The sequence below is a fragment of the Lampris incognitus genome, chromosome 8 (genome assembly GCF_029633865.1).
Source record: "Lampris incognitus isolate fLamInc1 chromosome 8, fLamInc1.hap2, whole genome shotgun sequence".
Lineage (NCBI taxonomy): Eukaryota > Metazoa > Chordata > Actinopteri > Lampriformes > Lampridae > Lampris > Lampris incognitus.
In genome coordinates this window covers 32,873,273-32,895,850 of record NC_079218.1, presented here as the reverse complement: position 1 = coordinate 32,895,850, position 22,578 = coordinate 32,873,273, and the positions used below count along the sequence as shown (strand labels likewise).

At 40.8% G+C, this 22,578-nt stretch overlaps 1 protein-coding gene across 1 annotated transcript in view; it reads right to left on the bottom strand.

Annotated features, from left to right (window-relative positions):
- Positions 1–541: 541 nt before the first annotated feature.
- rad50 (RAD50 homolog, double strand break repair protein) overlaps positions 542–22,578 on the bottom strand; it is a 102,347-nt gene continuing 80,310 nt past the window's right edge. The window contains exons 25-28 of the mRNA XM_056284937.1: positions 9,868–9,953; positions 8,863–9,005; positions 8,231–8,364; positions 542–1,369 (exon numbers count right to left, since the gene is read on the bottom strand). Of these exons, the coding sequence (XP_056140912.1) occupies positions 1,183–1,369; positions 8,231–8,364; positions 8,863–9,005; positions 9,868–9,953 (550 nt within the window). The 3' untranslated portion in view covers positions 542–1,182. The remainder of the gene's footprint in view (positions 1,370–8,230; positions 8,365–8,862; positions 9,006–9,867; positions 9,954–22,578) is intronic.

Below are 22,578 nucleotides of genomic sequence, written 5' to 3'. Positions count from 1 at the left end.
GAAAGTAAATTCTGAGATGACAAGTGAATGACAAAATAAATACGCAAAATACATTAACTTACACATTTATGAATTTTTTCCAAATTTCTTTGCACAATTTATTTATTAATTCAACTCCAAATTTATTTGGGCATTTATTTATTATCTATTCAATGTACTTATTTACTTATTTCTCAGATTATTTCAGTGTTTTTAAAATTTATTTATTACTTAATTTATTTCCTGATAATAAGGTTTGGTCCTCCATAATTTCTATGGTTCAACTTGTTTTGCATAAAATTAGTCGAGACAACGGTAACAGTTTAAATAAATAACTATATAATGAAGAAAAAGTAAATCAAATCTACCAGGATCTCCAGTTTTTCACAAAACAGTTAAACCCTCTGTCAATTACTTTTTCATAATGGGTGTACACTTTTTGACATTCATTTTTTTGTTCATGTGTTTACCACATTCAAAGCTCATGTAGGGGGTGAAACGACCACATAACCCCCCCCCCCACACACAGAAAAAAACCCAAAACAAAACAACACCTCTATAGAGAAGTTCCAGTGTTCTCTCCTTGTGCTCCGGTAAATGGACCCCATAGCTTTCAAACTGAAACAGCAGTTGACCCCAGCACAAGTAACTATTTGGCGACAATTATGCCAAAATAACTAGTGAATCTCACTGGGGTATAAGAGAGGATTCTAACAAAAATATGGCAAGTCTTGTCCCAACGGAGGACCAGGAGTCCAATATCCATCCTGTAGCGTTTGAAAAGCACATAATCCATATACAATATGTCTAGAGCCTTTGGTGGTCACCATTCTAGCTGAACAGAGAAGAGGAGACAACAAAGGAGACTTGGTAACCTGCATGTGGTGTTTGGAGATGAACGCATCAAGTCAGGGTTTTAAAGATGGGATCATAAATTATACCAGTTGTATCATGAATGTTTAATTAATTATTTTTCATTTGGAATGGCCTTAAACTGCTTTTATGCAGTTTTGCATTCGATTCATGGAGAAATCCATCAATTCAGGAAGTCGATTTCTTCTTATTGAGTCACTGTGAAATATGACAATAAGAACACCACCTCATCACTACAATCATGTCAACACAAGGCTGTGGAGGGCAGGCTGACTGCTTCCCCCTATCTTCTGCAAAGAAATTTTTCATTTAAAGAGTCTGCCCCCTGCCTTAGTGGAGGTAAGAGGAGAGGGTGTTGATGCTGCACTTGGTGATTTCTGAGTTCTGGTCCTGGTTCTTACGGATGCGGTAAAAGTGCTCCACATAGCTGGACCTTCCCAGCAGCTCTACAAAGTCCTCATCATGGGTGATAATCAGCAACTGGAAGTTGCGCTGGCGGGAACGGCTCTTGATGATCCTGGGGAGAGGTGAGAGAAAGAGAAGAATATTAATCTTGAAAGGTACTTACTATATTTAATGTTTTGGATCTCCTGATGCATAATTTGATTAGTAGATATCATCAGTGGTGGTTTAATAGTAGTGATTGAAACAAAGTAAACCGTTCTTGCCTCTCCCCCATGCACATTTTTGACAGGTCTAGCTATAACATGTAATACTTCAAATCAGTATTCTTCTTCCCTTAAGTCTTCTTTACATTTCACACTGTTGAAAATTCCAACAAGTTGAAAGATGACTTATAGCGGGATAGTTCTTTGATACATGTGAATTGTCAGTAATGAACCCGGGGTCATCAAGTGTTTCAGGTCTTAACATCAGAAACCCTCACCCGAGTGACCCAGCCAGGGGTGATCAAGCCCTGAGTTGTGTGAGGGGTATTTCTCTGAAAGGCTCTTTGTAGCATAATTGTGGGTGCTTCATCTGGAGAGCTGCAGCTTGGGGTGCTAACCCTCCCTGCCCCGGTTGCCGTATCTCTGGGCTGTCCACTGTCTCTCCGGTTGTCACCACACTATTTGCGGTTGTCATACAGCCTTTTCCTAGAAGTCACTGGCATCGTCATCCTGAGGTTAGTTCTATAAGATAAGACTACTCACATTTTCATATGGCGTATTCTTTAACACTAGAACATTCAAGACAGTCATTATGACCGTTTTGGATTTTCAAAGTTTAATAACTTTGTGGGAAAAAAAAGACACAGACCTGCTATTCCGTGAACGCTCCTAAAATTGCATATAGTTGTATTAAAATTAGTTTTATATCAATTGCACAAAAAAGTTAAGATCTACCTAAAATGACCATGAGCGGTCAAAATGTCTGCTTGTATTTTGTGGGTGATTGTGCATGTCATGTCACTATTTATGATGTGTGTTGGTTGCATCATTTCCGCGAAGTTCATTTTTCTGTCCTAAAAAAAATAAACTAGCGTTCTCCAATGCATAGAAATAGTCTAAATTTGCTTTAAGATTATTGCCAACAAGTATGGCTACAGACACCGTTTCAGATGCACCATGACTACCACCGAGGCATTGCAGTATTTACAGGCATTGGACAGCAGCGATTTTAAATTGTTTGAAAAATAGTATTAACGTTTTTAAAATGTTAATTTTGGTGTCAGTCGTTTCTTAACAGACACACTAACATATGTAATGCATATCTCAATTGGGTATTTATCTTGACAGAATATATACCGTGCATCCGGAAAGCATTCACACCCCTTCACTTTCCCCACATGCTGTTATGTTACAGCCTTATTCCAAAATGGATTCCATTCCTTTTTTTTTTCATCAATCTACATACAATACCCCCATAATGACAAAGTGAAAAAGGTTTTGTAGAAATTTTTGCATATTTATTAAAGATAAAAAACTGAAATATTGCATGTACATAGTAAGTATTCACACCCTTTACTCGGTACCTGGTTGAGGCACCCTTGGCAGCGATTACAGCCTCAAGTCTTCTTGGGTATGAAGCTACAAGCTTGGCATACCTATATTTGGGGTATTTCTCCCATTCTTCTCTGCAGATCCTTTCGAACTCTGTAAGGTTAGATGGGGAGCATCGCTGCACAGCTATTTTCGGGTCTTTCCAGAGATGTTCAATGGGGTTCAAGTCTGGGCTCTGGCTGGGTCACTCAAGGACATTCACAGACTTGTCCCGAAGCCACTCCTTCATTGTCTTGGCTGTGTGCTTAGGGTCGCTGTCTTGTTGAAAGGTAAACCTTCGCCCCAGTCTGAGGTCCTGAGTGCTGTGGAGCAGGTTTTCATCAAGGATCTCTCTGTACTTTGCTCCATTCATCTTTCCCTCGATCCTGACTAGTCTCCCAGTTCCTGCTGCTGAAGAACATCCCCACAGCATGATGCTGCCACCACCATGCTTCACTGTAGAGATGGTATCAGCAAGGTGATGAGAGGTGCCTGGTTTCCTCCAAACATGACGTTTGGCATCCAGGCCAAAGAGTTCAATCTTGGTTTCATCAGACCAGAGAATCTTGTTTCTCATGGTCTGAGAGTCCTTTACGTGCTTTCTGGCAAACTCCAAGCAGGCTGTCATGTGCCTTTTACTGAGCAGAAGCTTCCGTCTGGCCACTCTACCATAAAGGCCTGATTGGTGGAGTGCTGCAGAGATGGTTGTCCTTCTGGAAGGTTCTCCCATCTCCACAGAGGAACGCTGTTGCTCTGTCAGAGTGACCATCGGGTTCTTGGTCACCTCCCTGACCAAGGCCCTTCTCCCCTGATTGCTCAGTTTGGCTGGGCGGCCAGCTCTAGGAAGAGTCCTGGTGGATCTAAACTTCTTCCATTTACGAATGATGGAGACCAGTGTGCTCTTCAGGACCTTCAAAGCTGTCGAAATTTTTTTGTACCCTTCCCCAGATCTGTGCCTCGATACAATCCTGTCTCGGAGGTCTACAGACAATTCCTTTGACTTTATGGCTTGGTTTCTGCTCTGACATGCACTGTCAACAGTGGGACGTTATATGGACAGGTGTGTACCTTTCCAAATCATGTCCAATCAATTGAATTTACTACAGGTGGACTCCAATCAAGATGTGTCATAGCAAAGGGTGTGAATACTTATGTACATGCAATATTTCAGTTTTTTATTTTTAATAAATTTGCAAACATTTCTACAAAACCTTTTTCACTTTGTCATTATGGGGTATTGTGTGTAGATTGATGAAAAAAAAAGGAATTTAATCCATTTTGGAATAAGGCTGTAACATAACAAAATGTGGAGAAAGTGAAGGGGTGTGAATACTTTTTGGATGCACTGTAGAGTTTAAAAACTGTCGGCAGTCATTTTGACCACCTATGGTCGTTTTAGTGGTTTTTAAGTTCCGGTCGTTGCTTGGAACTGTTTCAGTATTTATTTTCAGTTTGTTTTACATTTCACTTTTTCAGGCCTTGTTACATTTTTTTTAGATTAGCAATATACATTTTCCATTTTGTTTTTCATGTAATATTTTCACTTTTTCAATTTTGCTATTCAAGTTCGACCATGTCTCTCTGAAGTTTACATTGTTTAAAAATAGTATTATAGTTGTTAAAATGTTAATTTTGGTGTCAGTCGTTTCCTAACAGACATACTATCATATGCAATGCATTAATATATCAAGTGGGTATTTATCTTGACAGAATATAGAGTTTAAAAACTGGTGGTCATGTTTATAGCCCATAGTTGTTTTAGGTAGGAGTGAAATTCCGGTTGTTGTCGAGTTAAAGAATATAATTACCACAATGAAACTGACTACCTGCACACATGGCGAGTTAAACGGTAGCTTTGGTGACAAAACAGAGTAAAGGAAGTGAGCCAGGTAAAATTTTTGATGATTATACTCCCTACCAGTCAACAACACACATTCACCTCACTACCCCTTTTCACAAATACAAAATGTACAGGGGAAACACTGCAGAGGAAATTATCCAATATGTTGGCAAAACATTAATCACCATGGGAACTGGAAAGGATATTCCAGCCGCGAATAAGTCCTTCATAGATTATGCGAACTGCAAGGTGATGTAAGAACATGACAATCAATGCCAGACCCCAGGTTTAGTCATGGCCGATAGTTCTGTACCATTCAGTAGGCTATTTCCCACAGCGTGAGTTATATATATATATATATATATATATATATATATATATATATATATTTTTTTTTTTTTTTGTCTCTTGCATAACTTGCACCCTGGCTGGGTGTGTACATGAGACATTGTGCATCATCCACTTGCTTTTCTGCTGTTTCAGAAATCGCCGAGTGACTGCAGCAGCTTTGACAAGGAGTTCATCGATGAGAAACCCAGGCTGTTGAGTGCCGACCGGGCCCTCATCAACAGCGCCGAACAGAACATGTTCAGAAACTTCTCTTTTGTCAACCCGGCTGTCAGGCGCATCAAAGGACCCTGACGGCGGGACCACTAACCCAAAACCACCTCAGCAGTAGCACTTACAACACAGAGACGATAAAGAACAAATGTCTCAAAGCAAATGTATATGTCCATAGATGATCACTAACCACTACGCTCGGTGACAGAGGAGAGCACACAAACACATACATGTATTCTTTACATTTGCCAAATAATGTGTAACATTTGATTTTCTCTGTTATTTTTCAATTAAGCAAGAAAAAAAATTGCCTGCCAAGTACACCTCATGTAAAGAAATCTTTAGTTTCTAAGCCATCTGTCTATAAGAATGAACTTCACCTCCGAACACAACTACAGACTGATGTGATTCAATAGTAAGCTGTGTAGATCTTACCAATTTCTTTGCAAAACTACAAAACTGAAGCAACATCTTAGAAAGTAACACCTTGGGAATACACCGCACTGATTTTTATACCCTTGTTGTGATGTCAGCGCTCATCGGCGGCTACCTTTCAGGTGTTTAAACCAGCTCTGAGCAAAAGATTTTCAATGTGTGCTTTTAACAATAGTTTGGAAAAATAAAATAGTCAGATCATTATTTAGGCAAACCATCTCTTCATACCTAAGAAGATACTTTCATGAACATGAAGCTGAGTGTGGCAAATGTAAATCCATAGTTTAAGTAAATGTTTTCGTTATGTTAACAAAACCTTTGCAGGCATTTGTCTCAGGTGTGAAATGGACAGAAAAAGCCACTCACTACCCCCTCCTCATTTCTGAAAGTAGAAGACTTTTGGGTAGGGCTAAGATGTTAAGGACGGGGAGGAGAGTAGTGTGACTGACAGTATGAATCCCACCACAACACTTATGCATGTGGTTCATTGCTTTTTAACAGAATAAACAGTTGAGAGTGAAACAAAGTCAGCTGGGTCGTAGTTTCAGGATGAATGCCACCAAGGGATCTCCCCTGCTCAATCGCCCTCTTTAATAAATCATAGAGTAACAAGTAAATGGTTTGCGTGATTGTTTGTGATGCTGATAGCAAGACTTGACATGGAATATAAACTGCCAGGATATACACTGAGCCAGCTCCAGAGGCAGCAGTAATGCCAACAGCCACAGGCAAGCCCGTGTTGAAAAAGAAAGCAAACCAGAGGTAATAGTGTGCCCTGGAAAGCAAGTAGGCACTACAATCCTAATAAAAATCAAAAAGAAAAAAAAAGTTGAGATGTTATGTGGTGCATAGTTTGGTGTTCTTGTTCACTAATGTTAAGCTGATAACTCCTGTACTTATTCACTGAGCTAATATGAGAGGCTGAGAATAGCTGCGGTCATCGTTATGGTACAGCCGCGACAAGCACACAACCGGAACTTGCCACCATGCACAGGCTTCAGATGTACTTTTTTCCAACTGCTAGTTGGCAACAAGAAGAAAGGCTTTTCATATAAAAGTGAGGAAAGCTGCATTATGCAATGTACAGTCAACATAACACCATGGATGTGTGCATTTTATAACTAAACTGTTATCAACATGTGTTAACAGCAGAAAAGTAATTTAGGGTTTCATCACCCCTTTATTGAAAAGTAACAAAATCAAAATTTTATAAAAAGCAAGGTGTACCCAAACTTTTGTTGGGCAGTGTGTATATACACCGATCAGCCAAAACATTAAAACCACTGACAGGTGAAGTTAATAACATTGATTATCTTGTTACAATGGCACCTGGCAAGGGATGGGATATATTAGGCAGCAAGGGAACAGTCAGTTCTTGAAGTTGACGTTTTAGAAGCAGGAAAAATGGGTAAGTTTTAAGGATCTTGAGTGACTTTGACAAGGGCCAAATTGTGATGGCTAGACAACTGGATCAGAGCATCTCCAAAATGGTTGGTCTTGTGGGGTGTTCCAAATATGCAGTGGTCAGTACTTCCCAAAGTTGGTCCAAGAAAGGACAGTCGGTGAACCGGCAACAGGGTCATGGGCGCCCAAGGCTCACTGATGCGTATGGGGATCGAAGGTTAAAGGTTAGCCCGTCTGGTCTGATCCCATCGCAGCTCGCCAAGTATGGGGCTGTGTAGCTGCAGACCAGTCAGAGTGCCCATGAGGACCCCTGTCTACTACCGAAAGCCCCTACACAATGGGCACGTGAGCATCAGAACTGGACCAAGGAACAATAGAAAAAGGTGGCCGGGTCTGATGAATCACGTTTTCTTTTACATCATGTGGATGGCCAGGTGCGTGTGCGCTGTTTACCTGGGGAACAGATGGCACCTGGGTGCACTATAAGAAGGCAAGCTGGCGAAGGCAGCGTGATGTTCTGGGCAATGTTCTGCTGGGAAACTTTTGGTCCTGGCATTCATGTGGATGTTACCTTGACACAAACCACCTACTTCCTACTTAAAAATTGTTGCAACAGCACCAGTATTCCTCTTTCAGTGGCCTCTTTCAGCAGGATAATGTGCTCGGCCACACTGCAAAAATTATTGAGGAATGATTTGAGGAACATTATAAAGAGGTCAAGGTGTTGCCTTGGCCTCCAAATTCCCGAGGTCTCAATCCGATCAAGCATCTGTGGGATGTGCTGGAAAAACAAGTCCAATCCAGTGAGGCCCCACCTCGCAAATTGCAGGACTTAAAGGATCTGATGCTTATGTTTTGGTGCCAGATACCAGAGGACACCCTCAGAGGTCTTGGTACAGCCAATGCCTCGACGGGTCAGAGCTGTTTTAATGGCACGGGGGGGGGGGGGATTACACAATATTAGACAGGTGGTTTAAACATTTTGGCTGATCAGTGCACACACACAGGTATATATATATATATATATATATATATATATACACGTGTGTGTGTATGTATGTTCATAAATTTGTATACATGTGTTTTGGCTGAACCATAGGGCAGTCCAGAGACTTGGTGTATATGTGTGTTTGTGTCTTAATATATATTGTTTACTGACTCGACCAGAGCATGGGCCAAAGACTCAATGTTCTCCCGGTCCAGGTTGGTTGTGGGCTCATCCAGCGCTAGGATTCCACAGTTCAGACAGAAGGTCTCTGCCAAGGCAAGACGGATGATGAGAGATGCCAGCACCTAGCGACACACACAGACAAACAAACAAACACACCACATACACACAGTTTGAATTTGTGATTGAAAAAGATCTATATTTTAAGGTGACATGCTAACAAATCATAAAAGAGTTTCTTGTATCCATTTCAATATAAAACATTTCAGCTGACACCAAAATTGATATTGCACACATTTCAAATACAATATGAAATTTTGTCCACTTGTTTCAAGAATCTATAGTATTGTATAAATGCACTTCTTGAATTTAACCAAATATCTAATACCAGTCAAACATTTGGAAACACCTACTCATAGTAGGGTTCTTCTTTATTTTTACTAGATTTCCCCTAAGTACTAAATGAAACATTGTTTGGGTGGGAGCTTATATTATACATACAGGTCAGAATTTGTTCAGCCCTACCACTTTTTTGGCTAGTTGTCCAGAAGTTTTATTTCAGCAGATACTATGAGACAGTCAAAATTCCAGAGGATGTGGAGTGTTTCCTTGATTTCCAGTACCTTCTGTCCAGCGCTGCAGCGCCCCCTCATGTCCAGAAAGGTGTCTCCCTTCACCATGACCACCCTATAATTATAAGTCCTCCTCTTCATCTCTGCTGAAGAGTTTTCATCCACGTCTGACCTGATCTCCACATATTCTATGTCTGAAGGAAGAGGATGAGGGGAGATAACAGAGAAAGGAGAGGGGGAAAGGGAGGAAGAGCAAAAAAAGGAGGGGGAGAATGAGGGGAAAAAGAAAAAAAGAGGGGTGCAGATTAAGGCAGCTCAAGATTCTTTTGGAGCATTTCAAGGCTAAGTCAAGTTGTTTAACAGTACCATATAGTCATATGGGGATCATACCCCCCAAAATCATCATCCTGGCACCCTTGGAGAAAGAGGGATGCTGGTGGTGTGTGTGTGTGTGTGGGGGGGGGGGGTGATCGAAGGTTCAAATAAATGGAAGATCACACACTTAAGGGAAGGGTTAGTTAAATTTCTGGGAGTTTTACTACATGTACTACTTAAATAGTTGTCAGCCAAACTTATAGATACCTTTTTTATGTCTGTGCATGCAGTTTGCAGGCACATTTAACAGTGTGTTTTAACTATTTCTGCAATACACATCTGTCTTCTATGATGGAAGTAGACGGATATGCGCATTACAGAGAAATAGCTAAAACTATCTTCTAATTTTTATGTTCTTATGAAAATGTTGGTTCAGAAATAATTGTTAACACTAGGCTAAAAAGTATTAACAATCATATTTAGAGAAGGTGTATATCCCTTCTTTTAAGGGAAGCTGCTAATGATCATGGTAGACATCCACCAATTGAGCTAATCTAGATTTGGCGCACCTTCAAATGGCATGAATAGATATAAAAAAGGTATTGATTGTGTTGTCTAACAATGTAAATAGGACGTATAGCAAAAATCCCAGAAACTTTATCTTTAACCCCCCCCCCCAAAAAAAACCCCAAAACGACAAAAAGAAGACAACAGAAACACAAGAATGAGTCAGATGGACACCTTGACCCCTGTAGGTGCTGCGCCACAGGTCTCTGATGATCTTGTTGATCTCATCCATCTTCATACTGTGGAACTTCATGATGGTCCTAAGGAATAAATAAATAAATAAATAAATAAATGAATAAAAGAACAAATAAATAAAACAGCACTGTATAAATATTTAAAGAAAAAAAGTCACTTTGTTTTTTGTCATTGTACAATTGTTTGGTTACAGTGAAAATTATCTTATGCATTTAACCCATCCTATTGTATATGAGCAGTGGGCAGCTGCGGTGTAGCACCCAGGAACCATCTCTAGTTTCTTTTCCTATTGCCTTGGTCAGGGGCACAAGAGGAGTATTAACCCTAACATGCATGTCTTTTTGATGGTGGGAGGAAACCAGAGCACCTGGAGGAAACCCATGCAGACACATGGAGAACATGCAAACTCCACACAGAAAGGATCTGGGACAGCATTGGATTCGAACCCAGGACGTTCTTGCTGTGAGGTAACGGTGCTAACCACTGGGCCACTGTGCTGCCTTGGGTGTGTATTTTGACCTTACAATACTGAATCTATGTACTCAATTAACCAGTGCCTGCTCTTCCCACGCAAATTAAGGCTCTGTGGAGTACATAATAGAATTATGGTGTTGTGGTGTTGTTCTATAATGCAACTATTGAAAATATACTACACTATGGTATCTTAAAGTTGTTCGTTAATTTATCCGTGATATTAAAATCTGAAATTCATAACTTGATTTGAAGAGCAGAGAAAACGATAGGCATCCTGCCTCAAACATCTTTGCAGAAGATGATCAGGCAGGCTAAGAAAATTGTGGCTGAAGTCCTTCACGAAGAATATGAGCTCTTGGTGTCAGGTAGAAGGTATAATCTTCTTTAGTTTACATCAATTCCTTGGTGCCAATGTAATCAAGCTACTGAATAAGAAGAGGTAATACGAGTTAACTATAACTGTTTATCCTGTTCTATTTTAAGATACTGAATTTGTACTGTATCTTATTTATATTTATTTCCATGTATTTTTATTTTTTCCACATATTCAACGATTAATATACTTGATAGTATATATAATTTTGATTTTTATATACTTTGATATACTTTATTAATTCCCATAGAGATTAATAAAGTATATCAAAATCAATTAAAATTATGTAGTTGGAGTACTGATGTAAGATGCAGTGTGTTGTGTGTATGAATGGAAACTGCAACCTTGTCATTCAAGCCAAATTTCTCTATGGATACCAATAAAGTGACCTTGACCTTAAGACCATCACATCCAAGAAAAGTTGCTCATTGTCAAGAGAAAAGTGGCATCAAGAACTCGTGGAAACACACACTTTGTTTTGCCCTGCTTTGGTAGTCCATCATATCCAATGACAAAATCCTCTTTTGTTTTATCGGTGAGTTTTTATGTGATTGTAGAATCCCATGCAGGAACCACATTTTATTGCAAATAGGTTGTGTGCAGTCTGTGCTTGGTGGGGTAATCATGAGTGTATTTCTCCTCTCGCGCCTCTTTTGCCTGGCCTTACTCCTTTGTTCTTCATAATGCTGTTCCTCTTCATGGAACAGGCAGAGTTGGTATGGCAGAGCTGTATCCAGCCACACTGGTCCAAGGCAACATTTTCCAGACTTGAATATGGAATTCCACACTTGAGCTGGTCCTTGTACGGCTTTTTCTGACCCCCAGCTGACCGCTGCCCATATAGGACTAGGGGTGGGAAGCGGTCCTCAGGCATACATATATTCTGTCCAACCAGTGTAACTGTTGTGTTATTATGGCCTCCATCCTCTTGTGGCTGGGGTTTTGCAAGTATTCAATTCGGGGGGATAAGGTCATGCCAGGTTATACAAACAATGCAATGAAGCCATTTTATTTGATTAGATTACATTCAACTTTATTGTCACTGCACAGAGTATAAGTACTGAGACAATGAAATCCAGTTTGGCATCTAACCAGAAAGTGCAAAATAGTGCACTAAAGTGTCTTTATAATCTCAATCTCACAATGTCTCAATAATCCAGGCAAGGAAATCACAGAAAGGTGAATCAATTCATCTGGATAAAACGTTTAGTGGGATTAACGTGTCTTCATTCCACGTACTTCACATACAGGGGGCTGTACTATAGGCAGACGCATGGGTGTGCTATATTCACCTATAGTGGCCAACTTGTATATGGAGGAAGTGGAAAAGAGGCTCTGACGTCCAATCCAGGGACACCACCTAGCCATTAGTTCAGATTTCAGGACCACACCTGGGTTAGAATTAAATCTCAGAACATACCGCATTAACTCGGTGGACAACCACATCAAGTTAGTCTTAGACTGTGAAATTGCAATTGGTAATGGGGGACATTTGATTGTTGATGTTTATTGTAAACATACACATACTGATCAGTACTTAAGGTTTGACTCTCATCATCCATTGGAGCACAAACTAGGAGTCATCACGACACTGTACCACCGAGCTGACAATGACCCCACCCACACCGCGGCCAGGGAAGGGGAGAAATCCCACTTAAACAGGCCCTGGTTAAGTGTGGTTATCCTAACTGGACATTTGTCAAAGCCAGGATGATGCCCAAACAGTGCACCAGCTGATCGAAGATAGGAGAAGGACAATAGCTGTCTGAGCATAAACCAGTCGTGAGTCTGTATGTGGCAGGAGAATCGGAACAGTTGAGACACGCATTTTCCAAACACCACGTCTTGGTTGCTTTCAAGCCCCAAAACACGCTGCGCGAGAAACTGCCCCCCCCCAAAGGATCGAGTCCCCCGGCACAAACAGAGCAATATAGTGTACGCTGTTAAGTGCCGGGGGGATTGCCGAAACTTGTACATCGGGGAAACCAAACAGATGCTGGCCAAGAGGATGGTACAACACAGAAGAGCTAATGCATCAGTCCAGAACTCTGCAGTCTACACCCATCTACAGGCCACTGGCCACTCTTTCAAGGATGAGGATGTGCACAACCTTGATAGGTAGGAATGCTGGTTTGACTGGGGAGTCAAAGAGGCCATCTGTGCGATGAGGGAATGCCCATTCCTGAACCGCGCGGGGGGGGGGGGGTCGCTAAGAGTGCATCTGTCACCATCTTACAATGCTGTGATTAAACTATTCCCCAATCCTCTGTGAACGGTACACATGGCCATTGAAAGTATAGTTAATGGTCATGCCAATTTGCATATGAAACCAATGTTGGTTTCGGTCGTCATGTAACTGCTGTTTATAAGGTTGGGGGATACCTGCAGTCAGTTGAGACTGACGAAGTTACTCGGATGAGTGAAGAAATGTATCTCCCATTAAAAATTGTGTCCAGATGAACTGATTCAACTTTCTGTGAGTACAGTAAAGTACAAGGTATAATATATATGAATGTACTGAGGTAATATGGGATGTCAATAAATATGAATATACAGTATGTAATGAAACAAGTACTGTATGTATACAGTATCTAAAGCTATAAAGTAGTGCATTTTTGTATAAAAATATGGTAATGTTGGTGATTTCAATATTCATCTGAATAAGGCTGCTGATCCTCCAAGTAAAGCCTTTCTGGCACTAGCTGATACTTTTGGGTTCGCTCAGTTTGTTCAAGAGTCGACTCATTGCAGTGGTAACGCCCTTGATTTGGTTTTATCTAAAGGGATAGCTGTTTCTGATCTGAATGTCTTGCCAACCACATCTGCTGTGTCAGATCATTTTCTCATCAAATTTGAAGCATTATTGGCCTGTCCAGTTAATGTCGAAACAGATGTAATTTCCACTCGCCACATTGGTCCCTCCACTGTAGCTGCATTTGGCCAGCAGCTGCCTGAAGTCTTGGCTCCTTTCACTGTAGTGACTGACTCTGTTGAAAATTTCACTAGTGAGGGTGTCTCCTTACCTGCCGCCCAATGACTGCTGGGATAAGCTCCAGCATCCCAGTGACCCTGACACCAGGATAAGCAGTTTGGATAATGGATGGATGGACTTAAATGTGGCCCTCTCTAGTCTCCTCGATTCAGTTGCACCTCCCACTACCAGAGCTAGGTGACTAAAGAAAACTACACCTTGGTTTAACGATGAGACACATGCTCTTAGGCAGGCCTGCAGGAAACTGGAATGTAAATGTCAAAAATCAAAATTGGAAGTTTTTTACCTATTGTGGCATGAGTGTTGATTGAAATACAAGCATGCTTTATCTGCTGCAAAAGCAGCGTATCTCTCTCACTTAATCAATATTAATAAACATAACCCCAGATTTCTCTGAACTAAATCTAAACTCACTAAAAAGCAGTTGTCTATTAGCTGCTCATCATTCATAGCCCATGAGTTTCAAGATTTTTTCTGCAATAAGGTTAATGAGATCATAAACAAAATTAGTTCTTCAACTCCAGCTACTCCTGCAGATCCTGTCTTACCAAATTCATATCTATACAATGAGTCACTGACAGTCCCTGTTGTTACAGCTTTTGAAACTATCTCTCTTGATACTTTGACTAGGCTTGTGTCAGCTTCTAAACCAACTACTTGCCTACTTGACCCCTTACCAGCAAAACTATTTATAAGACCTCTGGCCTTTTCTGGGACCTACAATGCTAGACATTGTTAATTTATCACTTATTACTGGCACTGTTCCCAGCAGTTTTAAGACAGCTGTGGTTAAACCTCTACTTAAAAAAACCGCACCTCGATCAAGGGTCTCTTAATAACTATCGACCAGTCTCTAATCTTCCATTCTTTTCACACACACACACACACACACACACACACACACACACACACACACACACACACACACACACACACACACACACACACACACACACACACACACACATACAGCTGAGGACAGATGTGGGGATCATTACAGGACACCAATGCTGCCAACATTCTGAACTAAAACTCTACTCTTAACTTGTCAGCACATTTCATTTTGTATATCAGAAGTAGCGGAGAGGGACACATACTCAGACTGAAGTCCGGTTCAGACTACACAATACTTTTGTCTTCAACAATGGTCACCATGTCAGATTAGGCAATCACAGTGCTATACATTCTTGTCGTGTCTTGGCCAGGAGAAAGGTAACACAACGAGTATGACCCCAACCAATCATCATTACATGCTGCCTTTCACAATCTTGCGCGAGTCCATAGATCACCTGGGAGGAGGGTCAAGAAAAAGTCAATCATGGCTAGAAATGCCCACCAAAGCAAATTTGTGATAATGGGCTACACAAATAAAATTTACTGAACTATGTATGATGCTGTTGCGGCTAGTGCTACTGAGGAATGATAACTTAGCATAACTTAACCAGCTACTCATCAGATTCATTAAGTGCCTCTGCTATCTCTCACCAACATTTAGCCTATCGTTTTTGACTCTGTCTTGGTATTCCCTCGAGGAAAAGTAAAAAAGGCAGGGGTGTTGTTGCCACTGCTCAACGAACCTTTTCTCAGTTTTGTCATTCCACCTGACAGCAGCCATAGCAGCATCACTTTCTCTTTGCCATGTTTACATATGTTCACCAGCGAGCACTCTGCCATCCTATTGGTCAATGTCAAGGAACACATCGTAGGAGATCTCACACTAGGCAGGAAAATACGAAAAATTCTGACATGCTAGACTTTTCGTCGGGGTGTTGTGGGGCGTCCCAGACGCGACATTGCTGTTCTTCAATTATGTCACATTACACGGGGTACACGCTCGTTTGTTGTTCCCGACGCTGGGAATTTGGCGGTGATGACGAATTTGTGTCAAAACTGGGCTGAAATCATGCAGTCTGATCCCAGCATTAGAAGTTGTTATATACTGCAGGTTTGGAAAACTTAGTACAATCTCTATTAAATCTTTACGCTAATGTTCAAAGTCAAACCAAATGATTGTAATTTCATTATAGTGAATGCTTTTTCATAAATAAAAATCTACATGCTACGAATTGAATGTTAAAAGGTTAACAGTGAGAGATGTGTAATTAGTTACCAGTCCAATCTTCATCAACCCATGTGATATGTCTTGCTCTCTTTTGACATTTCTCATAAGGTCCCCATTTGCAGTGAAGCTGGAACCACAGCATTGTTGCTGGTGGGTATATTTACATATTCATTTTTGATCTGAAGTGATAATAAATAATGCTGCAATGTTGTTGATAATCACCACTCTATTGCTGCTCACAGTGCTGAGAAGTCCAACCAGGTGAAATGGATTTAACTCAAAGATGGAAAAAAAATATATACACTGCTCAAAAAAATAAAGGGAACACATAAGCAATGCAATGTAGCTTCAAGTCAATCACACTTTTGAGATATCAACCTGTCCAGTTAGGTAGCAACACTGATTTGTGAATCAATTTCACCTGTTGGTAAATTGTCTAATTTCAACCAGGTGGAAATTAAACCATTTGCAAGACAACCCCTATAAAAGGAATGGATTTGCAGGTGGTGGCCACAGACCATTTGCCTGTCCTCATCTTTTCTGGCCGATCTTTGGTTAGTTTTTCATTTTGCTAGTGTCCTCACCACTAGAGGTGGCATGAGGCGGTATCTGCAACCTACGGAAGTTGCTCAGGGAGTGCAGCTCATCCAGGATGGCACATCAATGCGTGCTGTGGCAAGAAGATTTGATGTGTCTCCCAGCACAGTGTCCAGAGCATGGAGGAGGTACCAGGAGACAGGCCAGTACACCAGGAGACGTGGAGGGGGCCACAGGAGGACAACAACCCCGCAGCAGGACCGTTATCTGGTCCTTTGTGCAAGGAGGAACAGGAGGAGCACTGCCGGAGCCCTACAAAACGACCTTCAAAAGGCCACTAATGTGCAGGTTTCTGCTCAAACAGTGAGAAACAGAATGCATGAGGATGGTATGAGGGCCCGACGTCCACAATTGGGGCCTGTGCTCACAGCCCAACACCGTGCAGCCCGATTGACCTTTGCCAGAGAACATCTTGGTTGGCAGATTCGCCATTGGCGCCCTGTGCTCTTCACAGATGAGAGCAGGTTCACACTGAACACATGTGACAGACGTGAGAGAGTCTGGAGACGCTGTGGAGAACGTTCTGCTGCCTGCAACATCCTCCAGCATGACCGGTTTGGCGGTAGGTCAGTGATGGTCTGGGGAGGCATATCCTTGGAGGGCCGCACAGACCTCTACGTGCTAGCCAGAGGTACCATGACTGCCATTAGGTACCGGGATGAGATCCTCAGACCCATTGTCAGACCATATGCTGGTGCAGTGGGCCCTGGGTTCCTGCTCATGCATGACGATGCTCGTCCTCATGTGGCCAGAGTGTGTCAGCAGTTCCTGTATGTCGAGGGCATTGATGCTATGGACTGGCCTGCACGTTCCCCAGACCTGAATCCAATCGAGCACCTCTGGGACATCATGTCTCGTACCATCCGCCAACGCGATGTCGCACCACAGACTGTCCAGGAGTTGACCGATGCCCTGATCCAGGTCTGGGAGGAGATCCCTCAGGAGACCATCCATCGTCTCATCAGGAGCATGCCCAGACGTTGTAGGGAGTGCATACAGGCACGTGGAGGCCACACACACTACTGAGCCTCATTTTGAATCGTCTTGGAGAATTCCCACAGAAGTTGGATCAGCCTATGTTCTCATTTTCCACTTTGATTTTGAGTATGATTCTGAATCCAGACCTTAATGGGCTAATGATTTTGATTTCCATTGATCATTCTTAGGTTATTTTGCTCTAAACACATTCCTCTGTCTAATAAATAAAGATTTTCAGCTGAAATATTTCATTCATCGAGGTCTATATTGTGTTTTTAGGTGTTCCTTTATTTTTTTGAGCAGTGTATATATATATATACTATATATAGGGAACATTGGTACATGCAATGAACAGAATATTGTTTGTACAAAACAGACCTCAGACCTGAAAGCAATCATGGACAGAATCTATACATACCCAAGTATGAGAGCAATAGCTTTATTCTGAATCATGTTCTTCCGCTGTCAGCTATGAGACATTTCCTCTGTAATCTAGAAAAGTGATGAGGTTTTTGATATAACTTCTATGTTGTCGTGTAAGTAGTCTTGTGGTTTTAGCAAAACTTTTCTGCAACTTCCTATGACTATACATGGTTGCAAAAAGAAAGGAACTAAAGTGGAAAAGAAAAAGAAGCAGAGCTAAGGTCATTATCAGCCCATCTGAGTTAGCTCATACCTAAACATCTGCTTACGCAGTTTTTTTTTCTGCTTTTTTTCCCCCTTTGTTTTTTTTCTTTAACATTTTGTCAAAGGACAACAGAGTATGGTTTAGAACTTGCCAATAAAAGGGTATTAAAACAAATTATTAAAACAAAATTATAATGATGTGAACCAATAAAATTCAGGAGTTGAAGGCGGGTTAACAATTATTTGATTTTGGCTTAAATTCTTTATCGAGATGTCAATTATTGTGGTCATTCCATTGGTATAGGAATGGTAGGAAAGGTCATGTGGAGATTATTGAGTCAAAAGACGTAGTATAGAGTAGGGCCTACTGATTTGGAGGAATAGGTAATTCTAATTTCTATAACTAAATTTTTTTTTGATGCATGCCCAATAATCCTGGTAAGAAAATCACAAAAAGTTGAATCAGTTCATCTGAGTTGATGAGTGATGAAACATTTCTCTCTCAATAAACGTGTCCAGATGAACTGATTCAGCTTTTTGTGATATAACTAAAATTGATTGCAATTTGAAACACGATATCACTCTTAAGGTAGGGGTCAGTCTATCTTAACTTTACCTGTAATAATAATAATAATAAAAAACTCAGCATAATCACAATTTTAGATTCCAGAACTGCTTCCCAGTTCAACATCTCTATTCAACTTTTAATGGCCAAAACGACAAAGCAACAATCAAACATGATGCAACTATGTAGAATAAAGCACATAATGAATGTAACTACATCTCAAAATAGGTTTGGAAAAACACACAAACATATGCAGTATAAGGGCACCATGTCTCTAGCCAAATACAGTGTTATTGTGTTGATTGGTTATTTCATGGTGCCTTTGAGTCCTTTATTACTTTCAGAAACTTGATTGGCAGTTGTCCTTGCTGAAAGACCAGGTGCAAACAACCATATGTCACCTTTCATGCTCATACACACAAGATATGGACACTGTCACACAAACCATTATTCCTTAAACATCATTTAAGATTCTCTTTGTGGGGGGTGCAACATGATTGAAAAATAAGGGATAGAGAAAGATTTATGTGACAACACCTAGTGAGGTTTCAACACCATTAACTGAAAAAACCCAGATCTACAAATCAAATGCTCATTACATTTTCAGACAGGAACAGATAAGCAACAGAAAATAAAAGAACTAATGGATCAACGTGCACAACTGCAGGCACTCATGTCTACTGTATCGACAGATTGAGACTGAGTTGCGTTATCAGTCCACTTTTTGGCCCTGCAATCATAATACTGCTGTCTGTGTTTCTTCTTTGGGTGTTTATGTTGAAAACTGTTTCTTCTTTCAGTATATTCATGTTACCAGAATACAGTGTTGACACTCCTTGTTAGTGTACCCAAGTCTCATATTGCTTGAAGGGGTACACTAGTGTTACAAGAGGATTTTCAGCATTTCACATTTTATTCTCAAATAATCAAAACCAAAATTGGGTACTGTTGGAAAATACATATTTTTCCTCACCCTTGAGATTGGGAGCAAATCCAGGTGACTTTGGAGGATTTTCTGAATATTTGTTAGTCTAGCCTCACTGACCCCTAAGTACATGAATCACAACTAATTGCTTAGTATTGTTCAATTTAACCTCACGTATTCAACTTCCACCTTAAGATGTTTCCAAAAAAAAAATCATGAATACTCGCTATCACCAGCGCTTGAAACCAGGTCCATAGGGTTAATCAGGGTCTCCAATTTCACCACTGTATCCCAACACCAACTGAGCTACACAAAAAGGCAAATTTTTCTACACACATTTTGTTTTAGATAAGTTTCCTGTAGTTTGTTAATTCAAAGACATAATTTTCTGATGTGTAACCATGTTCATTTTCAGTTGGAGAACTTTAGCACTTGAACAACTTTATGCAGCCATTTGAAACATCTTTTCTCTTACAGTTTTTCACAATTGCTTAAACACATATCCCGATAGACTACCTCACTTTATCAAAACCCTAAACACAAAACTCACACAAAAAATGCAGAATCCTACACTTCTCTTGCAAAAGCACACTTTGCCCTCAAAACAGTGTTAACTCTTCACTAAATGCTATTTTCTTTTCAAATGACAAACACATACATCATATGAGTAGACATTTCTAAGCACCCATTGAACACTGATGTGCAGAATGGAAAACACTATAGTATGAATGGAAAACACTATATGAATGCTTTATCAGTAGAATCATGCCTTTGCATGTTCAGTGTTACACTTTCACCTGTTGGATGTAAAATATTACCATATAATGTTTTTACGTATACTCAAATAGAAAACAACACACTATACTTTATGTATTGAGGCAACCGAGAAGCGACTCAGGTTGGGTTGGACCCTCTGGCCAGCCTCCCTCATGGCCAAACCATGGTTGACCACATGATCAATGACAGTGGCCCTAATCTCATCAGAGGTTATGGTTTTTCTCCTTCCTCCTACTTTTCTTCCTCCTCTTCCTCCTTGTCCTCTCCCTCCTCCTCTTACTCTCACTCCTCTGCCTTGCTGCTCACCTCTCTCTTTAATGTTGCCACCATCCATTGTTCTCCAAACAAACCAGGAGCTCATCTGTGACGCTTCTATCGCAAATTACTGATTGCAAAGTGCACAACAGCCTTTGGAGTTTAGAAATGTGATTGGCAGTGTGTTCTGTGTGAACACCAAGAGAGGGAATTCAGGAAGAGTGTGCAAGATATAGAGAATTGTGTGTAGTGTTGTGAAAAATGTGTGGTATAGAATGAGAATCTGAGTCTAAAGCAGAAAATGTGCTTGGAGTTCAGCAGACTTGGTTTAGGCAGTTGGTACATGAGTTTCAGATTGTGCACATTGTGTCTGATGTTCCAATTAATGTGTTTAAACAATTGTGAAAAACTGTTAACTGTGTGACGGTTTTCAATCACTCACTATCATACTTGTGCTTAATAAGACCCATTTCCTCATGAAGACTGAGACTGCACATCAAATAAAGCAGAATGTATTTGTATGTTTGATATAAACAACTTACACTTACATTCATATAACTTTTCTTTTTACTCCTTACTTTTTACTTGAATTTATTTTGTTTTTTATATACATTTTTTTATATTTTGTGTTACGTCAAAGAGTTAAAGTTGCCACTGACCCAAGCCAGTAACAAATTCTGATTCTCCAATTCTCAATTTTTCAGATGCCTGCATTTTGGAAATTAAAGTTGCCAGCATAGTGGTATCTGAACTTCCATGTTTGACTCAAATTTCCAGAAGGTTTGGAGACAGTATGACATTACTAATAAAGAAACCTGGATCCTTGACATTTTGATTCACGTCTTAGGCTTAGTTCACTGACATTGTGGGAGGTGACCTCAGCTATCAGACTTGAAACCTCTTGTTCCACCTCTCCGTCAACAGAACCTTCAAAGTGTCTGATAAGGAAAAATAAGAGTTTCTGCGTCACCTTGTGACAAAATGATACTGATAATTATTAGAGATGAAACTGCCTCAAAGCCACAGCAGTTTTTGCTGCTAGCAAGCATATCCTATTTCATTGTGGCAATCTGTCAAAATACTGAATTATGCTTATTTATGGGTGGTAAAGATCTATAACTTAGATTGATTGCATAATAGCATACTGCATACAAACACTTTTTATATAGCCTATCTTCTACTTTTTTCGACTGCTGCTGTTAGGGGTTTGCCACAGCGGATCATTCGTTTCCATCTCTTCCTGTTCTCTCCATCTTCCTCTGTGACGCCAACGACGTGCAGTTCCTTCCTCAGTACATCCAAAAACCTCCTCTTTTCCTTTTGCCTGGCAGCTCCTATCTTCAGCATTCTTCTCCCAATATACCCAACATCTCTCCTCCGTCCATGTCCAAACTATCACAATCTCGTTTCTCTTGCTTTGTCTCCAAACCGCCCAACCTGAGCTGTCCCTCTAATATACTCATTACTAATCCTGTTTACCTTCATTACTCAACAACAAAAATCTTAGCATCTTCAACTCTGCCACCTCCAGCTTGGCCTCCTTTCTTTTCCTCAGTGCCACTGTCTCCAAGCCATGTAACATAGCTGGTCTCTCTACCATCTTGTAAACCTTCCCTTTCACTCTTGCTGGTAACCTTGTGTCACAAATCATTCTGGACACTCTTCTCCACCTATCTTCTACACTCCTTGTTACTTTGAATAGTTGACCCCAAGCATTTGAACTCATCCACCTTCGCCACCTCTACTCCTTGCATCCTCATCATTCCGCTGTCCTTCTCGTTCACGTGTTCCACCTTGCAACCTACTGACTTTCATTCCTCTTCTCCCCAGTGTATACCTCCACCGCTCCAGACTCTCCCCAACCTGCTCCTTATTCTCACTACAGAACACAATGTCATCCACAAACATCATAGTCCACGGAGACTCCTGTCTGATCTCGTCTGTCAAACTGTCTACCACCACTGCACACAAGAAAGGGCTCAGAGCCGATCCTTGATGTAATCCCACCTCCACCTTGAACCCATCAGTCATTGCTACCGCACACCTCACCACTGTCACACTTCCC